At 39.3% G+C, this 16,934-nt stretch overlaps 1 protein-coding gene across 2 annotated transcripts; it reads right to left on the bottom strand.

Moving 5' to 3' along the window:
- Window positions 1-1,723: 1,723 nt before the first annotated feature.
- On the bottom strand, window positions 1,724-16,356 carry syt8 (synaptotagmin VIII). 2 transcript variants are annotated; one of them, XM_084733669.1, is made up of 10 exons: window positions 15,548-16,356; window positions 10,005-10,237; window positions 9,294-9,466; window positions 8,200-8,295; window positions 7,848-8,015; window positions 6,383-6,550; window positions 5,924-6,041; window positions 3,881-3,907; window positions 3,642-3,775; window positions 1,724-2,611 (listed from the first exon to the last, which is right to left on the bottom strand). In XM_084733669.1, exons 2-10 carry the CDS (start codon window positions 10,210-10,212, stop codon window positions 2,363-2,365), a joined length of 1,341 nt encoding a protein of 446 aa, XP_084589795.1. In that variant the 5' UTR covers window positions 10,213-10,237; window positions 15,548-16,356; the 3' UTR covers window positions 1,724-2,362. The 2 variants fall into 2 exon arrangements, with proteins under 2 accessions (XP_084589795.1, XP_084589796.1); XM_084733670.1 differs by lacking the exon at window positions 3,881-3,907.
- Window positions 16,357-16,934: the final 578 nt, after the last annotated feature.

Consider the following 16,934-nt stretch of genomic DNA (forward strand, 5'->3'; position numbering starts at 1 on the left):
GTCTTTAGCCAAATAAAAGTGAAAAAATGAAATGCACTCAAAATATAAATATAAAAAGTAGCTGTCTTTTACGTTTATGTTTTTTTGTCTTGATACATCTTTGCTGTCTTGTTACATTGTTTACATTGATTTTTGTTTTGTTACATGTTTTACGCTGTTTTTAAAAAAATCTTATTACATCTTCTCTATCTTGTTAAGCCTTTTTTGTCTCTTTTGTAATTTTTTGTGGTTACGTTTTGTGTTGTTACATCTTTTACATAGTTTTCTTCATGTTATGTCCTTTAGTTTTTTGTCTTATATCTTTTACGTCTTGTTACGTCTCTTACATTTTTTTCTTCTTGTTGCATCTTTTTGTCTTGTTGCGCTTTTTTTGGGCACCTGTAATTTTTCATCATTACATCTTTTATGTTTTTTTTGTCTTGCTACATCTTACATTGTTTTAATCTTTTTTATCTTGTAAGATCTTTTTTTTTTTTTATATTATATAATAATATATTATATAATCCCATTATATGTTATCTGTCTCTCACAGGTCAATTTCAAATTTTAAAAATGGTAGAAGTAAATATATCTGTTAAATAGAAAATGTGTGAATTAATTCATCACTAATAATCACCTGTGGAGGCTTTTTGAAGTATTCTGGGTGTGTCTCCTCCTCCTCCAGGTAAAATCACACCTGAGCATCAGGTGCAGACGGAGCACAAATCAAAGTCCTCGTGTTTCCCCGTGGTTGGTTCGAGTGCAGAGCAGAGTTCAGGGACTGTTTAATGAAGATGAGTCTGATCTCTGGAGGCCTGAAGCAGCAGGAAGACACACCTGCTGAACTCAGCTTGATTGATTCAGAGTCTTATTTTAAATCTTCGTCTATCTGGGGAAAGAAGAGTGAGAACGCAGAACCCACAACCTCAGTCTGCAGCTGGTCAGGAGAACATGTGGAAGAAGCCCATTTTATGCTTTGAACCCACGTTTGTAGACTGAAATAGATTAGAAAATAATTTCATCTCCATCTTTGTGTCTATTCTCATGTTCATCCATGCTTACAAAGCTTTGCAGTCATTTCCTGCATTCAATAATCAGAATAATGAGTCCCGACAGGGAAAAATCATGTGAACACCCCATTAAGTACAAAACTCAGATGCAAAAAAAAAAAAGCAGATAATTTGTTGCTTCTGTTTTATTTGTAATATGGTATTATGTTGTAACTACTAGTTGCTGTCCATGTAGAGTGACCGATTAGTTAGAAATGTTATTTATTTGAATTAACCCTGAAAACAACTCAGGTAAAATTCAGTTTTTGTGTCATCAAAGTCGGAGGGACGACTTCCCAACTTGAGAAATGAGACCATGACCCCCATCATCCTCAAGTATGATTGGCTATCTGTCCAGTGAGAGGCGGGACCTTAGTTAGTTTAGTTAGTTCTTTGATTTCTTTTATAATGTTAATTTACATTATTGATCACTTAACACAGGATTGTATAATGAGATGCAGTTGTAGTTTTTTTATGCTATCCACAAAAACAAAAAACTACATTTATGCCACCAAGGACACGCTGTCCCTGCAAAACAAAGTCTGAGGAGCACATGAATGCAGCACCGGCCCTCAGACTTTCCCACTGATCCCAGTCAGTTGGTTTTTACACACTGGTCACGAAGACACAACATTTAATTTCAGCTGTATTTATTTTCTTTATAGTGAGAAGGACACATGAAGTCTGAGTGGTGATTTCATTATAAAACTTTATAAAAGTTCCGTGAATAAAACTACAAACTTTTTTTGGCATTCAGGTTTCGGCTCGGCAAAATTATCCTGTGACACATTTGGGGTCCCAACCCCCAGGTTGAAAACCACAGACCTTGGTGTTCACAGCTCAGGATGTTGAATATTTATGTCCTATTAATGAGCGTCAGCGTGCACTGATGTCCACCACAGTGTCATTCTTAATGCTACCAACAGATGGCGCCAAAAAGTTCCAGAAAGTTTTCGTTGAGCTGATTCTGAACTTTTTAAAAAGGTAAGATGATGCATTAAAGAAGTGTTTCCTGATCTAAAACACATGAAAAGAATATGTTTAATACACAAAACTACAAACTTTATCATAAGTTTGAGGGATGAAATTCATTTTGTATGATATAATTCATACAGGAAGAAAGTGCTCATGTTTGAAATTAAAATATGATTTCTAGACTAAATTTAATACTAAAATATAATCATTCATCTTATGTGTAAAATAAAAAGTAATTAATTTTAATAATTTCCTTCCCTGAGGATAATCTGAGAGATTATTTTTGAACAACATATAAAATCTCCTCGTCCTGATGTAAGTGAAATGTGTTCGTGCTGGACGCCGCCGTGAGTTTCCCATCAGAAGGGCAGTTTGCCGGGCAGTTTGCTGGCGAGGGGTATCTTCTTTTTCAGGGTCAGGGTGGAGTTGACCTGCTCGGCCGACAGCAGGTTGTGCCACTGAGCGACCGGCCGCCGCGGGTTGGACAACATGTCGGCCCAGTGCCTCAGCTGGTTCCCAGTGGCGTCGCAGCCCAGGAAGATCTTCCCCATGGCGTCGTTTCGGGTCATGGCGTCGTGGTCCCACACCGAGATCACCAGGTTCACCCTCTGTGGACGGTCGGAGACTTTAGTCTGATTTAAGATTTATACCCAGGGGTGGAAGTAACTAATTTAGTTTCTAGTTTTTTTTTTGAGTATTAGTAGATTTTCAAGTCTGTACTTTTACTCGTACTGAAGTATTCATTGCAAGGTGTAATCTACTTAGTTACTTTGAGTACTGAGTACAATTTGAATGAATATTTAAACCTTTCGTCTGCATTGTAGTAGCTAATAAGGTGATCTGACTGCAAACAGACCAATGAAAACCAAGACATAGAAATGGAAAACAAAACAAAACGCTGGAGCAAGGATGTTAATAATTAATCATTAATCAGTTAATTAAACTGTATAAAATTGTATTCATGTATATTTAATCAATAGTCATTTGACAGTGTTCTGTGGTTGAACGAGGAAAATTAAACTTGGATTTAAAATGGGAAAATAAAGACAAAAAAGAGGAAACGTGTGTTTTGTGTCTTACAAATTATTAACAATCGATTGATTGAAGGAAAACACAAAATTTGCAGCCCAAGTTCAGAGAGGTGACTGTGACATCAACGGTTAAAAGTAACTAATACTCTGAGTAGTTTTTGTGATGAATTTTTCAACACCAGTTCTTCTATTTGTAATTAAGTAATTTAATGTAACAGTACTTTTACTTGAGTAAAGATTTTCAGTACTCCTACTACTGTTTAAATCTGCGGTACACCTTTTATAAAACATTTAAAATCTGTATATTTTTTTACTGATGTGAGGAAAAAACAAGAGCCTGTTAAATCCATGTAAATGCACTTATTTCACCTCGTTTATGAATTAGGCTAAAAAGTCCAGTGTTGTTTTCCTGATAAGAGGAAATTAAAACAATGAGATGACCTGGAAACTCAGACAAAATACATTTTTTCTCATTTCTAAAATTGTAGGATATGTATATGTGTCAAGACAATAAAAGGTGACGTGGAAATGGGATCAGGAACGTTCATTTATGCACAAATGAACTCCATAAGGTTTGGGAAACACCGGCCGGCCGGTTTCCACTCACCTGGATTTGTTCAAAGGTCACGTCGAAGGTGAAGGACTCGTTGTAATAAGGGTTCAGAGTTTTCTTTTTAACCGACGTCTTTCTTTTCCTCCACTTTCTCTTGTCCAGAGCCAACTGCACCTTCACATAAGGATCTACACACAACAAGTGGATGTTAAATTAATGGGAAAAAAGACAAACACCTGAATTGAAATGAAATTTGTTTAAAAAAGATGAAATATCACAAAAAAAGTCTTTACTTGTCTGAGAAGAAAAAGTGCTTTTAACTACAATGAAAAACAGAAAATATACATTAAAAAAAAGTTGTGTAAATTAAAAAAAAATCACAATGTTAAAGGAGAAATATGTAAAATATTTACTGTGCAGACAGACAAGTGACAGTTACGTTCAACCTATAAGAAATAATTTGAATTTTAATTTGGATTTACACCGAAAACAAATTACTTGTACAGACATGAGGATTATGGACAGGGGGACAAATTTTTCAGAATTAGATTCCATGGACACCAGCAGCACCACCACCAAACATTTGCTCTAATAACAACATGGACAATTTCAAATCAGCTCTTTGCCTTCAAAGTCTAACAATCATCTCCAAGTCCAGAGGTGGGACGTAACTAAGACCAAATATTTCTTTACTGTACTTCAGTAGATGTTTCAGGTATCTGTACTTTACTTAAGTGTTTATTTTTCTGAAAACGTTTTAGTTCTGCTCCCTAAGTTTTAACACAAACGTCTGTACTTTCTACTCCACTCATTTTCCAAACAGGCTCATTACTTCGGTTTTATTGTTTATCTTTTGTTTTGCTCATTGCACGTCGCCTTCTGATGATGGAAAATGTTGTAAATGACTGTGACGCCCCTCCCACTGTGCTGGAGGCCGCCATGGTCAACTTCATCAGGAGACTGACTGACATGAAGTGTCTGAAACCTGGGCTCTTTGTTCACTCTGTCTCTCTGCATTATTGTCTGCTGGTTTGTCTCATGATTTGTCTTAACTTCACTTTAATAAATCATTGTTGCTTTTACATAAAACTCTTGTTTGGACCCGCCTTCTTGCTACATTCCTTCAGCCAGTTTGTGACGATGACATGAGACAAAAAACATGAAAGATGCAACAAGACGAAAAATGACATAAAGGACGGAAAAAGACAAAAAATTATGCAACAAGACAAAAAAAGACACAGAAACAATGAAAAAATCACGTATCAAAATGAAAAATCACTTAAGATGAAAGAAGACGTAACAAGATACAAAACAACAAAACAAGATGAAAAATGATACAATAAGACAAAAATGACGTTACAAGATGAAAAAGGTGTAACAAGATGAGACGACAAAAAAAGAAAAAAGAAAAAGATGTTTGTCCATGAGTGTGTATCACACAGGACAAAAAGACGTAACAAGACGAAACACAGTGAAGGAGACTCGACCGCGGAGAAAAGATGAGGCTCGTTTAGTTTTGCACAGAAACAGAAATGTCCTTCAGAGGACGACTTTTTAGTTTTAAGAAGACAAAAAATAAAAAAAAAATTGGCTGTAGTTTTTCACTTCTACTTGAGTAAAGATGGTGTGAACTTTTGTCACCTCTGGTTACAGACCCATCCAGGTCATAACCTGTTTACATAAATATACACAATATAATTATGATGCACAAAAAGTCAAGTCACTTATTTCAAAACACAAAGAAAAAACATTATTTTGAATTATTGTTATTATTATTATTATTATTGTTATTTTAAATTGATTGTGACAGTTATATTCCTCTGATTATTATTATTATGTGAGTGATTAGAGAAAAATCAAATCACAGATTGATTAAAGCTACTGCAAGGAGTTTATCTCAGATTATTACTGATGTGACCTACATAAGATAATGAGAGCATCAGTGAAATGTTACAGTTACAGTGAACAGTACATTTACCAGTTCAAATGCAGGAAGAGGATTTTTTTATTTAGATCATTTTATTTTTAACATTACATTTTGTGGTTATTACGGTGGGAACATTACCACTTCTGTCCACAGGGGGGCAATAAAATCAATAAAATATGAAAGTTCCTTGTAGTAGCTTTAAAGAAATTACTGCAAACCATGTTTGTTCGTGACGAGGTCAGAGATACTCGGTAATCACACCAGATCAAACTCTGACTGATGTCTTTCCTCTAAATTTCAGTAACATCTTTGGTGGCTGTGTTGTGCCACTGATTGTAACCCTGATCTAACCGTTGGAGAATCTTTGAGAACTGATTGATTTCAGGATGACATGACGTCTCAGTCTGACCTGAACTTCCTCCTATGTCCATGCTCTTCAGGTTTTTGGCCTCCAGGATCACCACAGTCAGTTTGCCGGCAGTGGGGACGTAACGCAGAGAGAAGCAGATCTCGCCCAGATTTTCATCCTGCGTCACACCAACGAGACGCAGAAATCTTTACAAACAAAATATCATCCAACAACTCAGTACAAACAAAACAACACTTTATCTGAAGGTTTGTCCAGTTGAAAGTTTTGAAATGGGTTAAAAATATTTTCTATCGTGCAGCAGGCATGATATTTTTGTCTTTTATTCTGAAAAATACCTTCAGAACAGGACTATGTTGTTAAAAGACTTGGGTTTTGGGAAAGAACGTGACAGATTTGTCTTTATAAAAAGGCTTAAGACCTCAGCTAAGACATCTTCATCTCTCCAGCTACTATTAACTCATGAAATGTACCCAATGTGAGAAAGGGACCAAAGAAAACCTCAAACTTGGCGGGCTCGGCGAGGTCCTGCCACTCCTCGATGACGTGGTTCCAGTCGACGTTGCAGAGCTGCAGCCTGAGCTCACCGATGATGTTGTGTTTGGAGAATCTGTTGAAGTCGAAGACCTGCATCACCACTGTCGACTTCAGGAGGGAAGACTTGCTTATCTGTGGAAAAGATCACGCGGGTTAGAAGCAGAAGCATCCGATTGTTTTCTGGCTTTAAATTCATTAAAGGGTCAGTCCACCTAAAAAGAATAGATACGACAGAGGTAATTTGTCACGACCACAGCCTGCACACACACGAGAACATGTAGAAACAACACAAAACAGCTGGAATAACAGACACAAAATACAAAATACAGTATACATTAGACTGGTTTCTTTTCTTCAGTGGTTTTCTAGCCCCCATAAGGCTGTGTGGCATGACATTTTGACAGAGTGTCCCTATCTGCTGATCTGATCTGTGCACAGTACAATCAGAGATAGTAGAGGACACAAAGCTCTTGCTGTAGCACGCTTTTTTTCAGGCATCTATATCTGCGGCCTGATGGATGGAGAGTGACAAACGAGTTCAGGGGGTGACCGGGGTCATGTGCTATTGTGAGGGCTGCGTGTGTGATGGACGTGTCAGTGAGGGCTGACAGGTTGGGAGTAGGGGGACAATGATTTTTGTGTGGTCCTGAGCGTTTGTACCTGTTTGTAACGGTGAGCATGGTCAGGTCTTGGACGTATGCAATCCTATTGGTGTCGGGTCTTAGACATTGTTACATGCCACAGTGTGTGTGTTGGTGTGTCTCTCCTGTACCCGGGTTCTGCCCCTCCTCCTCCTTGCAGCTGCAGTGATTGGCAGCAGCTGCAGTCAGTCTGCAATCTGGGCCTGGTGGTTAAAAGCTGGGATTCTGCAGCTGGACGGGGCCAGTGGGCGTTTCGACAGGCAGAGGTCTGTGTGTCTGCAGTCTAGTCCTGCAGCGGCGGGCTAGACTGCTTGTAGTGTTTTGTGTGTTACATGCTTTGCTCACACAAGTTAACATGAGATGTGAACAGACTTACTAATCATACAACACCATAATGTCACCACAACAGGTTCTAAGGAGTGCTGATAGGTCGTTACTGAGTTATTGTTCTTGAGAAGTGCGAGTATGACTGTGTCATCTGACTATTTGAAATACTGTGTGATGTGCCTTACACAACTTAACTTACACTGAAGTCAAAATAAGTCTTGGTTTCAGATGGGATACAAACCCTGGTCTCCTGAGTGAAAGTCTTGAGGCTGATCTCCTCAAAACCAACTTTGTTGCTCTTCATACGTCACTTGTCATTTCTTTCTCTATGACATTCATGCATTAAATGGCACACCACCTCTGCATAAGTCAGCACAGACTAGATGCTATGAAATGACATGCAAAAAGCAAAAAAAGGTTGAATCTGATGCTCATTATGACCTTTGAAGACCACCTCTTACCGGGAAGTGGAATTGTTCATTGAAGACGGGGTTCAGCGTGTTTCTGAACACTTTGGTCTCGCAGGTTCTGGATTTGTCGGGTAAGATGTAGACTTTGACGTACGGGTCTGAACTTCCTCCCAGGTCCATGGCCTTCAGGCTGTCAGCTTGTTTGATCCCCACTGTGAGCTTCAAGACGGGAAAACAGACCACGAGTTAAAGTGGAACTCCTGCACATCAACAGTGTCTGCATAGCTGTTGGCCTGCGAGTTGCATTGTGGGTAATGTAGGCACCAACAGATCAACAATAAATCTGTGGAGAGCTCTTTGAATGCAGGCTCAGTGGTCAGACAGGCTTTTACAGGTAAATCACCTCAGACTGAGCAGCGTTGTACTCCAGAGAGTAGAGCAGCTTTCCTCTCTGCTGTTTGGTCGAGCCGTAGTCCACATCCGACACATCTGGCTGAACCTATCAGAGCACAGGAAACACATCAGGTTAGACTCTTCATATAAAAGAGGGGCAACAGTCAGAGCTAACATGAGCCTTTTCAAGCAGCTGCAAGCAGAATCTGATTTACCCTCCAACTTTTGATAAATAATGACATCATACTGAGGACTAAAAGTAACTAAATAAACCAATGCAAGTTCAACACACAAGAGAACGGTTATAATCTTGTTTTCACTGACCAAAGTTGTGGATGATAGCAGTAGAACCATCTTATGGTTCGTCACTCTTGTGCGATTTGGGACTCAATCTACAAACCATTGTGTATATGCATATATATATAAAGATGGACAACATGACAACTCCTGAAAAAAGAAGCAGAAACATCTGGATCGCCCCCTGGTGGCTGGTTGCAGTATAGGTCATAAATCCTGCCTCGTTAATGTTAATCTGTAGGACATGGGCCGACCTGAAAAATCAAAGTGATCATGAAATAAATTTTTCCCAAAGATGGTTTCTGTTGTTTCGTAGCATCACATGTCTCAGTGTAAAACAACAAGACGACGCCACAACCACATGCAACGGGAGCTTTGGACCACTTTGAGGAGGAGGCTGAATAAAGCTAATAAAACTTTATTTAAGCTTTAAAGCTGATAGGAGTGATAGCTGCATGGCTAACTGAGCTAACTGCAACTACAGTTAGCAGTTAAATTAGCAACAAGCAAACCTATCTGTCCATCAGGAAACTCCTTAGATCACAAAGACTGCATCAGGAGGACATCAGAGGGAAAATCAGAAAATGTTTCCTCCATTAAATATGATCCAGTTTCACCAAAATCAGTCAATAAAAACCTGTTTTTGTACATTAATCAGTGAAGCTCTGCCCCCAGAAACACTTTCCAACCTAATTCTTGTCTCATTTTTGGTCTGACAAACAGTAAATGAATCAAATTCAGGTTGAAACTGCCATGAGATGATTGTTGTCAAACACTGACCTCCAGAGGGCGCTGACTGTCACTCACCAGAGCTGTGGTGGTTTTCCCGTTGACTCCGTTCAGGTTGATCTTCTCGTCCTTCTTCTGCTGCCGTTTCTTCTTCTTCCCTTTGCAGCAGCACTTGATGCAGATACACAGACAGCAGAGCAGAATCAGCAGAGCGCCGCCCGCAAAGATGGCGTAAATCGCCCATCGAGGCACTGCAGGAGACGAGACATCAGGATATCTTTTCACTAAAGTTTACATGAAATCCTGTTCTGTAAAAACTTTAAAATCACTATAAAGAAACACAAAAATACAACAAAGAGACAATAAAGAGACAATAAATGACCACAAAGAGAGAAAAGGGGGAAATAATGAGACAAAAGTCTCACATAGTCACATAATGACTACAAAGAGACACAACTTGACCAGAGACACACAAAGACAATAAAGAGGCATAAAATTACCACAAAGAGACACAAAAGGACAATAAAGAGATACAAAAGTACCATGAAGAGACACAAATATATATAAATGATATAAGAGGAGAGCTGGGAGCCTTTCGTTGTCTCATAATCTGTCCACACGTCCACCGCTGGAGTTTATCTGTCACTGAATGATCAACACAGATCCTGCAGCTGCTAACATTTTAAGTTTGTCCTCCAAACTCATCTGAATCCTTCTCTATCAGTTAATCTTATTTTTCGGGGATGGGTGTGGGTTAGTTGGGGGTGAAGCAGCTGTTTGGTGACTCACAGGGGATCTTGTCCAGCAGGTCATTGAAGAAGTGGGCAGCGGCGGCGGCGGCGGGGTTGAGGGTGGTGTTAGTGTGGGTGGAGGTGGTGGAGATGATGGTGACGGGGTGAGAGGTCGGTGGCACGGAGGACGTATTGAGCGGAGACCATGAAGTTGGTGTGTGAGTTACAGGATGAGATGAGTTTGATGATGAATGGAGGGTCGGCATGATGAAGAGGATGAAGAGAGGCGCTCTGGAAGCAGAGGAGGAGAGAGGAGTTTCAGCCGGACACTTCAACCACGACACCACGCCACGTCACACACACCTAACCCTGAACTTGACAGATATAAACCAACATCAGTACTAAGAGACTTAAATAAATAGATAAATATAAGAAATAAAAATAAACATCAATAATAATGATGATAAAAAAAACAAAAACAAAGCTGCAGCATTATATATTTAACTCGGGTACCTGAAAGCAGGTGTGGACTTGAGTCACATGACATGATGACTTTAGACTCAAACAGAGACTTGCAACTCGACTTCAAGACCTCGACTTGGACTTGAGCCTTAATAATACTAATGATGCTTATAATCAGTTATTTCCTCACGAGCTCTTTATCACATTAAAAAGCATAAATATTCACATTAGCTGTATTTAAGTTCTGTTTTTCCCTGTGTGGGTCCTGATGATGCAGGATGACAACTGCCACAACTCTCTAATCAACATCCCTGTACAACAGTGTATCCTCGTCTCCTGCAGGAAGTGGAAGATCCTTCATGATGGCGGAGTGGAAACAACTTCCAGGTCGATGCAGCAGAGAGGAGACGAGGAGGCATAACTCAGGGTGAGGAGGAGGAGAAGGAGGAGGAGGAGGAGGAGGAGGAGGAAGAGGAGGAGGAGGAGGAGGAGGAGGAGGAGGCAGTAAAGAAAGCTAGAAAAAAGTGTTGCCATAGAAGCTGCACAACTTTTCACCGTCATGGTGTGTTTGGACAGTGAAATCTTCTTAACTGGAGGTTTCTTAACAACAGTGACGTATAAAATCAAACAAACATCAGAAGCATCAAACTGCTCTGACATGACTGAGTGGAAACTCCACCTGCAGGCCTCCACCATGAACAAACAGCAGCAGCACATTAACCTGAACGGCCTGATTCACACACTGATAACAGAACAACGCCGTTTCTGTCACAGCAATCCATTAGATTGACTAATGCACACAAACATAAGTGTTCCTCTATCAATACGTCTACTGCCAAACACCTCAAACCTGATCCTAATTCTAATCATAACCCTAAAACTGAGTCTTAACGGCCCCTTGAAATAATGTGGACCACACAAAATGTGCTTGCTTTCTAAAAGCAGTCCTGACTCTAAATTAAATCCTCGCACAGATACAAGAGTACAGTAAACGCTCTGTGACCGCAGGAAACAAATAAAAACGCTGCTGCAGACTGGCAGTAAATTCTTCCTCCATTTCAGGCTGGACGACAACAGAAATGTGAGGAGAAAACGTTGGGTCTTTTTAGAGTCACAACATATTGTACAGGTTTAGCGCAGGTCACATTTACCTCAGGTTGTAGACCAGAGAGAGACAAATTAAAACTTTCAGTCCTTAGTGTGAGATCAAAAACACTGGATCCTACTTTTCCCATAATTCAACCAATGGAATCTATACTTCCTGCACATTTAATTGACTCTTTGCTAAACTCCACCGGCCTGAGAGTATATTATAATATATTGAAATACGAGGTCTTTGATTCCACAGAGATGTAAACAAAAGCAGCTTCTCATCCCAGCTGACAACCGTGGATTTTGTCGGCTAAAATCTCAGCAGCAGATTTCATAACATAACACAACATAACATAAGAACAAACGATGAGAGGAAAATTAAGACATAACAAGAAGAAAACTGTGTAAAAAACTGTAACAAGATTAAAACGACATCAGATGAAAACGACTAAAACATGTAACGAGACAAAAGTGATGCAAAAGGTGTCGCAAGACGAATATGATGTAAAAGACAAAAATGACATAACAATACATAACAAGACTAACATTAAGTAAAAGACAGACGAAAACAAAGTAACAAGACGAAAATTATGTAACAATATACAACAAGACAAGAATGACGAAAAAAGACAAAATAAAAGATGCAACAAGCCGCCAATGATGTAGCAAGACAAAAATGTCTTAAAAGATGTAAGAAGACAAGAAAACATTAAAAAAATGTAACAGGACATAAGACAAAAATCATGAAAAAACGTAACAAGACAAAAACAACGCAAAAGACATAAGAAAATGAAGCAGACAGAGAGGGAGACTCGACTGTGGAGAAAAGTTGAGCTTCAGTTGACTTTGAGCAAAAAGTGAGTAGAAATGTCCTTCAGAGGACGACTTGTTACTTTTATACTTTGAGGACATTTCAGATCCTGGAATTTTTCACTTTTACTTTAGTGAAGAAGTTGAGTCAGTACTTCTACTTTTACCAGAGTCTTTTTGTTTGCACAAGTATCTGTACTTCTACTTTTGCCACCTAAAGTTCTCAAATCTAACAGGACGGTATGTAAAAGACTTCATTTGACTCGTACCATTGGACAGAAGTCCTTGTCTTCAAACTGCTTCTCTTTGCTGGAGCAGTTTACACTCTGACAGAGGAGATAAATAGAAGTGAAGGCTACGCTAGCTGCCTTCCTCCATTTTGGATTTTCTGACTGTCCGTCCGCTCAAAGGACAGGACTCTCAGAACAGCTTGCTATTGGTCAACTGCACAAATTCCCATGTCAGAGTTCACCGACACTGAACGTTCACACGGATTACTTTCCGTTCATCAAGCAGATCCTCTGATTGATGGTGAGTTTGTTGGGTTTGCTGCAGAATTTCAGTTTTTTTTATTGATTCATCCAGTTGGAAAGTTATAAAAATAAAATCGAGCATCTCTAAGACAAAAAGCAAAACAACACCCGACAGTCCAGTTGACAAAAAGTTTCCGTCTCTTAAGTAAAAGCTGTAAGTGAAATATTTTACTCACTAGTGATGTGTTTCAGAGACTCGTCGACATCCCTACTCGCTCCGAGTGTTTCTGATCTGTACGGCTCAGAATAAAACGGGAGTCGTGTTGGAGAACGAGTGAAGAGGAAGGAGGTGACGTTGTGCACAGAGACTGGAGCAGATTTTTCCTAAAAACAAACCTCAAACTGTTTGATCAGAAAGAGGAAACGTCTCCTCCCTCCATCTCCACACACACTGTTTTCACTGCAATCAGCAGGAAAACACACCGTCAACAGTCCATCTGAGACAGGCCTCCAGTCCGGCCTCTTTAACAACATCAGGGAAAGTTCACTTCCTGATCTGGAGCTGAAAAACTCCATCTTTACTCAAAGATCCAAATTTAAACACAGCTGGAAGACAAACACTCTGATATCTCAAATACTTCTTACATCTTACACTGAAAACTTGAGCTTGAGATCTTGAGATGGGTTCAGGTCGGGTCAGGTCGGGCCTTATTTCTCATGTTTCACAGGCTCACGTCGGGTTCGGGCTGTACTATATTTAGTTATTTATTTTCCCTGCAAGTATCGTCGCTTGTCACTAAAACTCATAGTGTTTGGTGCACAGAGGGAAGCTTGTTAAGAAAAATATCGAGCTGTAATCGGGTTCGGGCTGAAATATTCTAATGAGGGTCGGGTTCAGGTCAGTTTTGGACAGAATTTTGTTGACATCAGGCCACGACGGGCTCAACTTTTCAGGCACGATTAAAGTGCCAATGGGATTACCAAATTAGGATACAAAAAAGACGTAATCAGATTACAGACACATTTAGTTAAAACAGGGATTATTAGTACAATTACAATTTTAAAGCACATTTTTAAACAAAGCACAGTATACTGCCATGCACATCACACACATTATAACACAAGTCTCACAACTCCTCTCTGGTCTTCACTGGCAGTTTATCTTACAGTCAGTAAAATGATTTTCTAGACTGAAAAAGCACCAACAGAAGAAGGAGCAAAGAAACTGGTCCATAAAAGCTGCACAGCCACATCAGAACATGTCTGGACACTGAAAATTCCTCAAGTGGAAGTTTCCCAACAACACTGACATATAAAATCATCATCACAATAAATATACTTGTGAATATTATATATAATTTCTGGCACATTTTGCCAAAACATGCCCTTAAATTTTATTAACTTTTATTTTATCATCACAGGACTGAAATGTAAATGAGGCTGAAAAACATGTTTGCTTTACTGGAGGTCTGCAAACGGCCAGAAGCTGTTTGAACATTTTATACACACACGTGAAACTAAAGAAGAAGACAGAATGAAAACATCTGTAGATTTATAGATAATATTATATGATCCAGGTTCACAGACAGGGTGGTATTATCACATGTACTATTTTGTTATTGTTCTGTGTTTTTTACTTCTTCATAACTTTGTGAAACTTTTATTTGGTGGAGGCTTCAACTAAACCCTCTGGGGTTTTTTTTCCTCTCCCTGCACTATATTTCACTTTTCATGTTTGTGTTTTAATTGTGCAAAATAAAACTATAAACTATAAACTATAAGGGTTAAGATTAATCCAGGAGTCGGCCTTAATCTGTACTAGTTAAAGTAGGACATTTAAGTAGCTTTTATGAGCACATCTTAACTTTGTCTTGGTTAGTTTGAGACTGTGGAGTCCTGGAGGTTTACGCTGCCATTTTGCATCTTAATGTATCAACACACTTCATTACAACAGGTGTTTGTTTTAGTCCTGTGGCCGACAACTAAGTGGAAAAAGTTTGATCATCCCTGATTTAGAATCCCAGACACAAACGGCACCAAGCAGAAGTGAATTTAATCCTGCCTCTATGAAGGATTTAAGTTTCAGCTTAGTCCTCGAGAAACTTTATTTTTTTCTTTTTTTAGTTTGTGGAATTGAACATCATGAAGAACTTAGCGGTTGAAGGTCAGTGTTATGTAAGACCAAATCATGTGAATGTCAAGTCAATCAAAGAGTCAATCAGCCAATCAATAAATCAGGTACAAGGTGATGAACGCGGGACTGGAGATGGAGAGTAAAAGAATGAATAACAACCAGAAAAATGTGCGAAAAGAGGGGAAGTTTGGAAAAAGACATTTAAAGAGAAGAACAAGAGAGGAGGAAAGATGAGAAGAATAAAAAAAATAAAGAAAATGTGAGGAAGGGAAGAAAGAAAGGAAGAAGGAAACAAGGAAGCAAACAAAAGACTCAGAGAAGACAAGAGAAAGGAAGAGACAGATATGAAAAGTGAGAAAGATGGAAAAAAGACAGATGAGTGAAGTTAATGCTGAAACAGTGAAAGTGTCTGTTGTGTTTTTGGGATTTAACCACAAAACAAAACAAACGTCACACGTTTGCAAGTCAAACAACCAGAGAAAGTTTTCACACGAACACAAACACAAACTGTAAAACTGTGATATTAACAAGATATTTTTACCATATAATTTAAACATCATTAATGCTGTTTAATATGACATTAATCTGGATGTTTCCCCTTGATGGATATAAAAGACTGACCAGCGGTACCTGAGTGTAACGATGAGAGTTTCTGTCCAGAAGTTTTATTTTCTTTTATTTAAATCTCATTTCTTCTCCTTTTGTTCAGTCGGCTGTTGAGTTTGGTTTTCCGTCCTGCTGAACTTCAGTCGGCCATCTTCAACTTTTATGGTCTGTCTGCTTCAACCTGCAGCAGCCACCACACCTGCTGAACACACACACTAACACACACACACACACACACACACACACACACACTAACCTACGTAGTCAGTGTTCAAACAGAGGTGGAGTCGCTGCTGCTGAAGTACAAGTTATTCAAATATGTGTCATCTAACAGAGCAACAGACACTGAAAGAAGAATAAAGTCTCTCTGCTGCCTCCTTTAAATAAGGACCAGTGGATATTTTCATATGTTGTTTAATATTATTTTAATCTCTTCATGTTTGTATCTTGAGTGTCATACCTCCACTGCTCCTCTGATGTGACTCAGCTGCAGATCATTTGTCTGTACAGTTAAATTTTCTGGCCTCTGACAACATTTAAGGGCAGTTTTATGGATGGAAATGTTCACTGGTTAACTCAGGGGGGTAACTGCCCCTCCTGCTGCCCCCGTCTTCTGAAAACACTGCATGCAAACATGAAACTGCCTTTTAGGATGCCTTCTGCTGGACAAAAGACGATCAAGTGTCCTCTGGGGTGACAAAACATGACAAAGTTGATAAAGTGCCTTCAGGGGAGGAAATTATTTCACCATAAATGCATCATGACTTTCACTGCACTGGTGCCCTTTTATTTTTTTTTCGCCCCTGCCCCTCAGGCAGCCCGAGTCCTCCACTAAAAGTCAGGGGTCAGCGTCTCTTTCCAGAAATTATGACCCGGTTACCCAAGACGATCCACAGACCTCGTTGTGAGCAGTTTCATGTAGGAATCTGGTAGTTCTGGTAGATTCTACAGCAGAAAGAACATGAAACCGCTCACGACAAGGTCTGTGGATTATTCTGAGCAACCGGGTCATGATTTCCAGAGAGAGACACTGCTGTTGAGTTTTTCAAATCTTTTTCTTGGTGCTTCGAGCACCGCAGGACTCGTGCCATCTAGTTCCATAATATTCAAGAGAAGGCAAACATCTCTATGGATGTTATCTCCAAAACTCTGCAACTCACCAAAAAATCTACATGGATAAACAGCAGAACGGGTAAGAGGCAAAATATGTATTTTTGATTTTGGGGTGAACTGTCCTGTTAAATATCTGTCTCAATCCTGATGAAGGTTGGAGGGACCCCAAAAATCCACTTAATGGAAGAAATAAAACCCCCGAACACTGCAATTCATCAGCACAGTCATACAATTAATGTCAGTGATGACACAAAATGATAACTTATGACAAATGTCTGAAATATTAATTTACAGCTCA

Source organism: Lutjanus erythropterus, chromosome 13 (genome assembly GCF_056507025.1).
Source record: "Lutjanus erythropterus isolate fLutEry1 chromosome 13, fLutEry1.hap2, whole genome shotgun sequence".
Classification (NCBI taxonomy): domain Eukaryota; kingdom Metazoa; phylum Chordata; class Actinopteri; order Lutjaniformes; family Lutjanidae; genus Lutjanus; species Lutjanus erythropterus.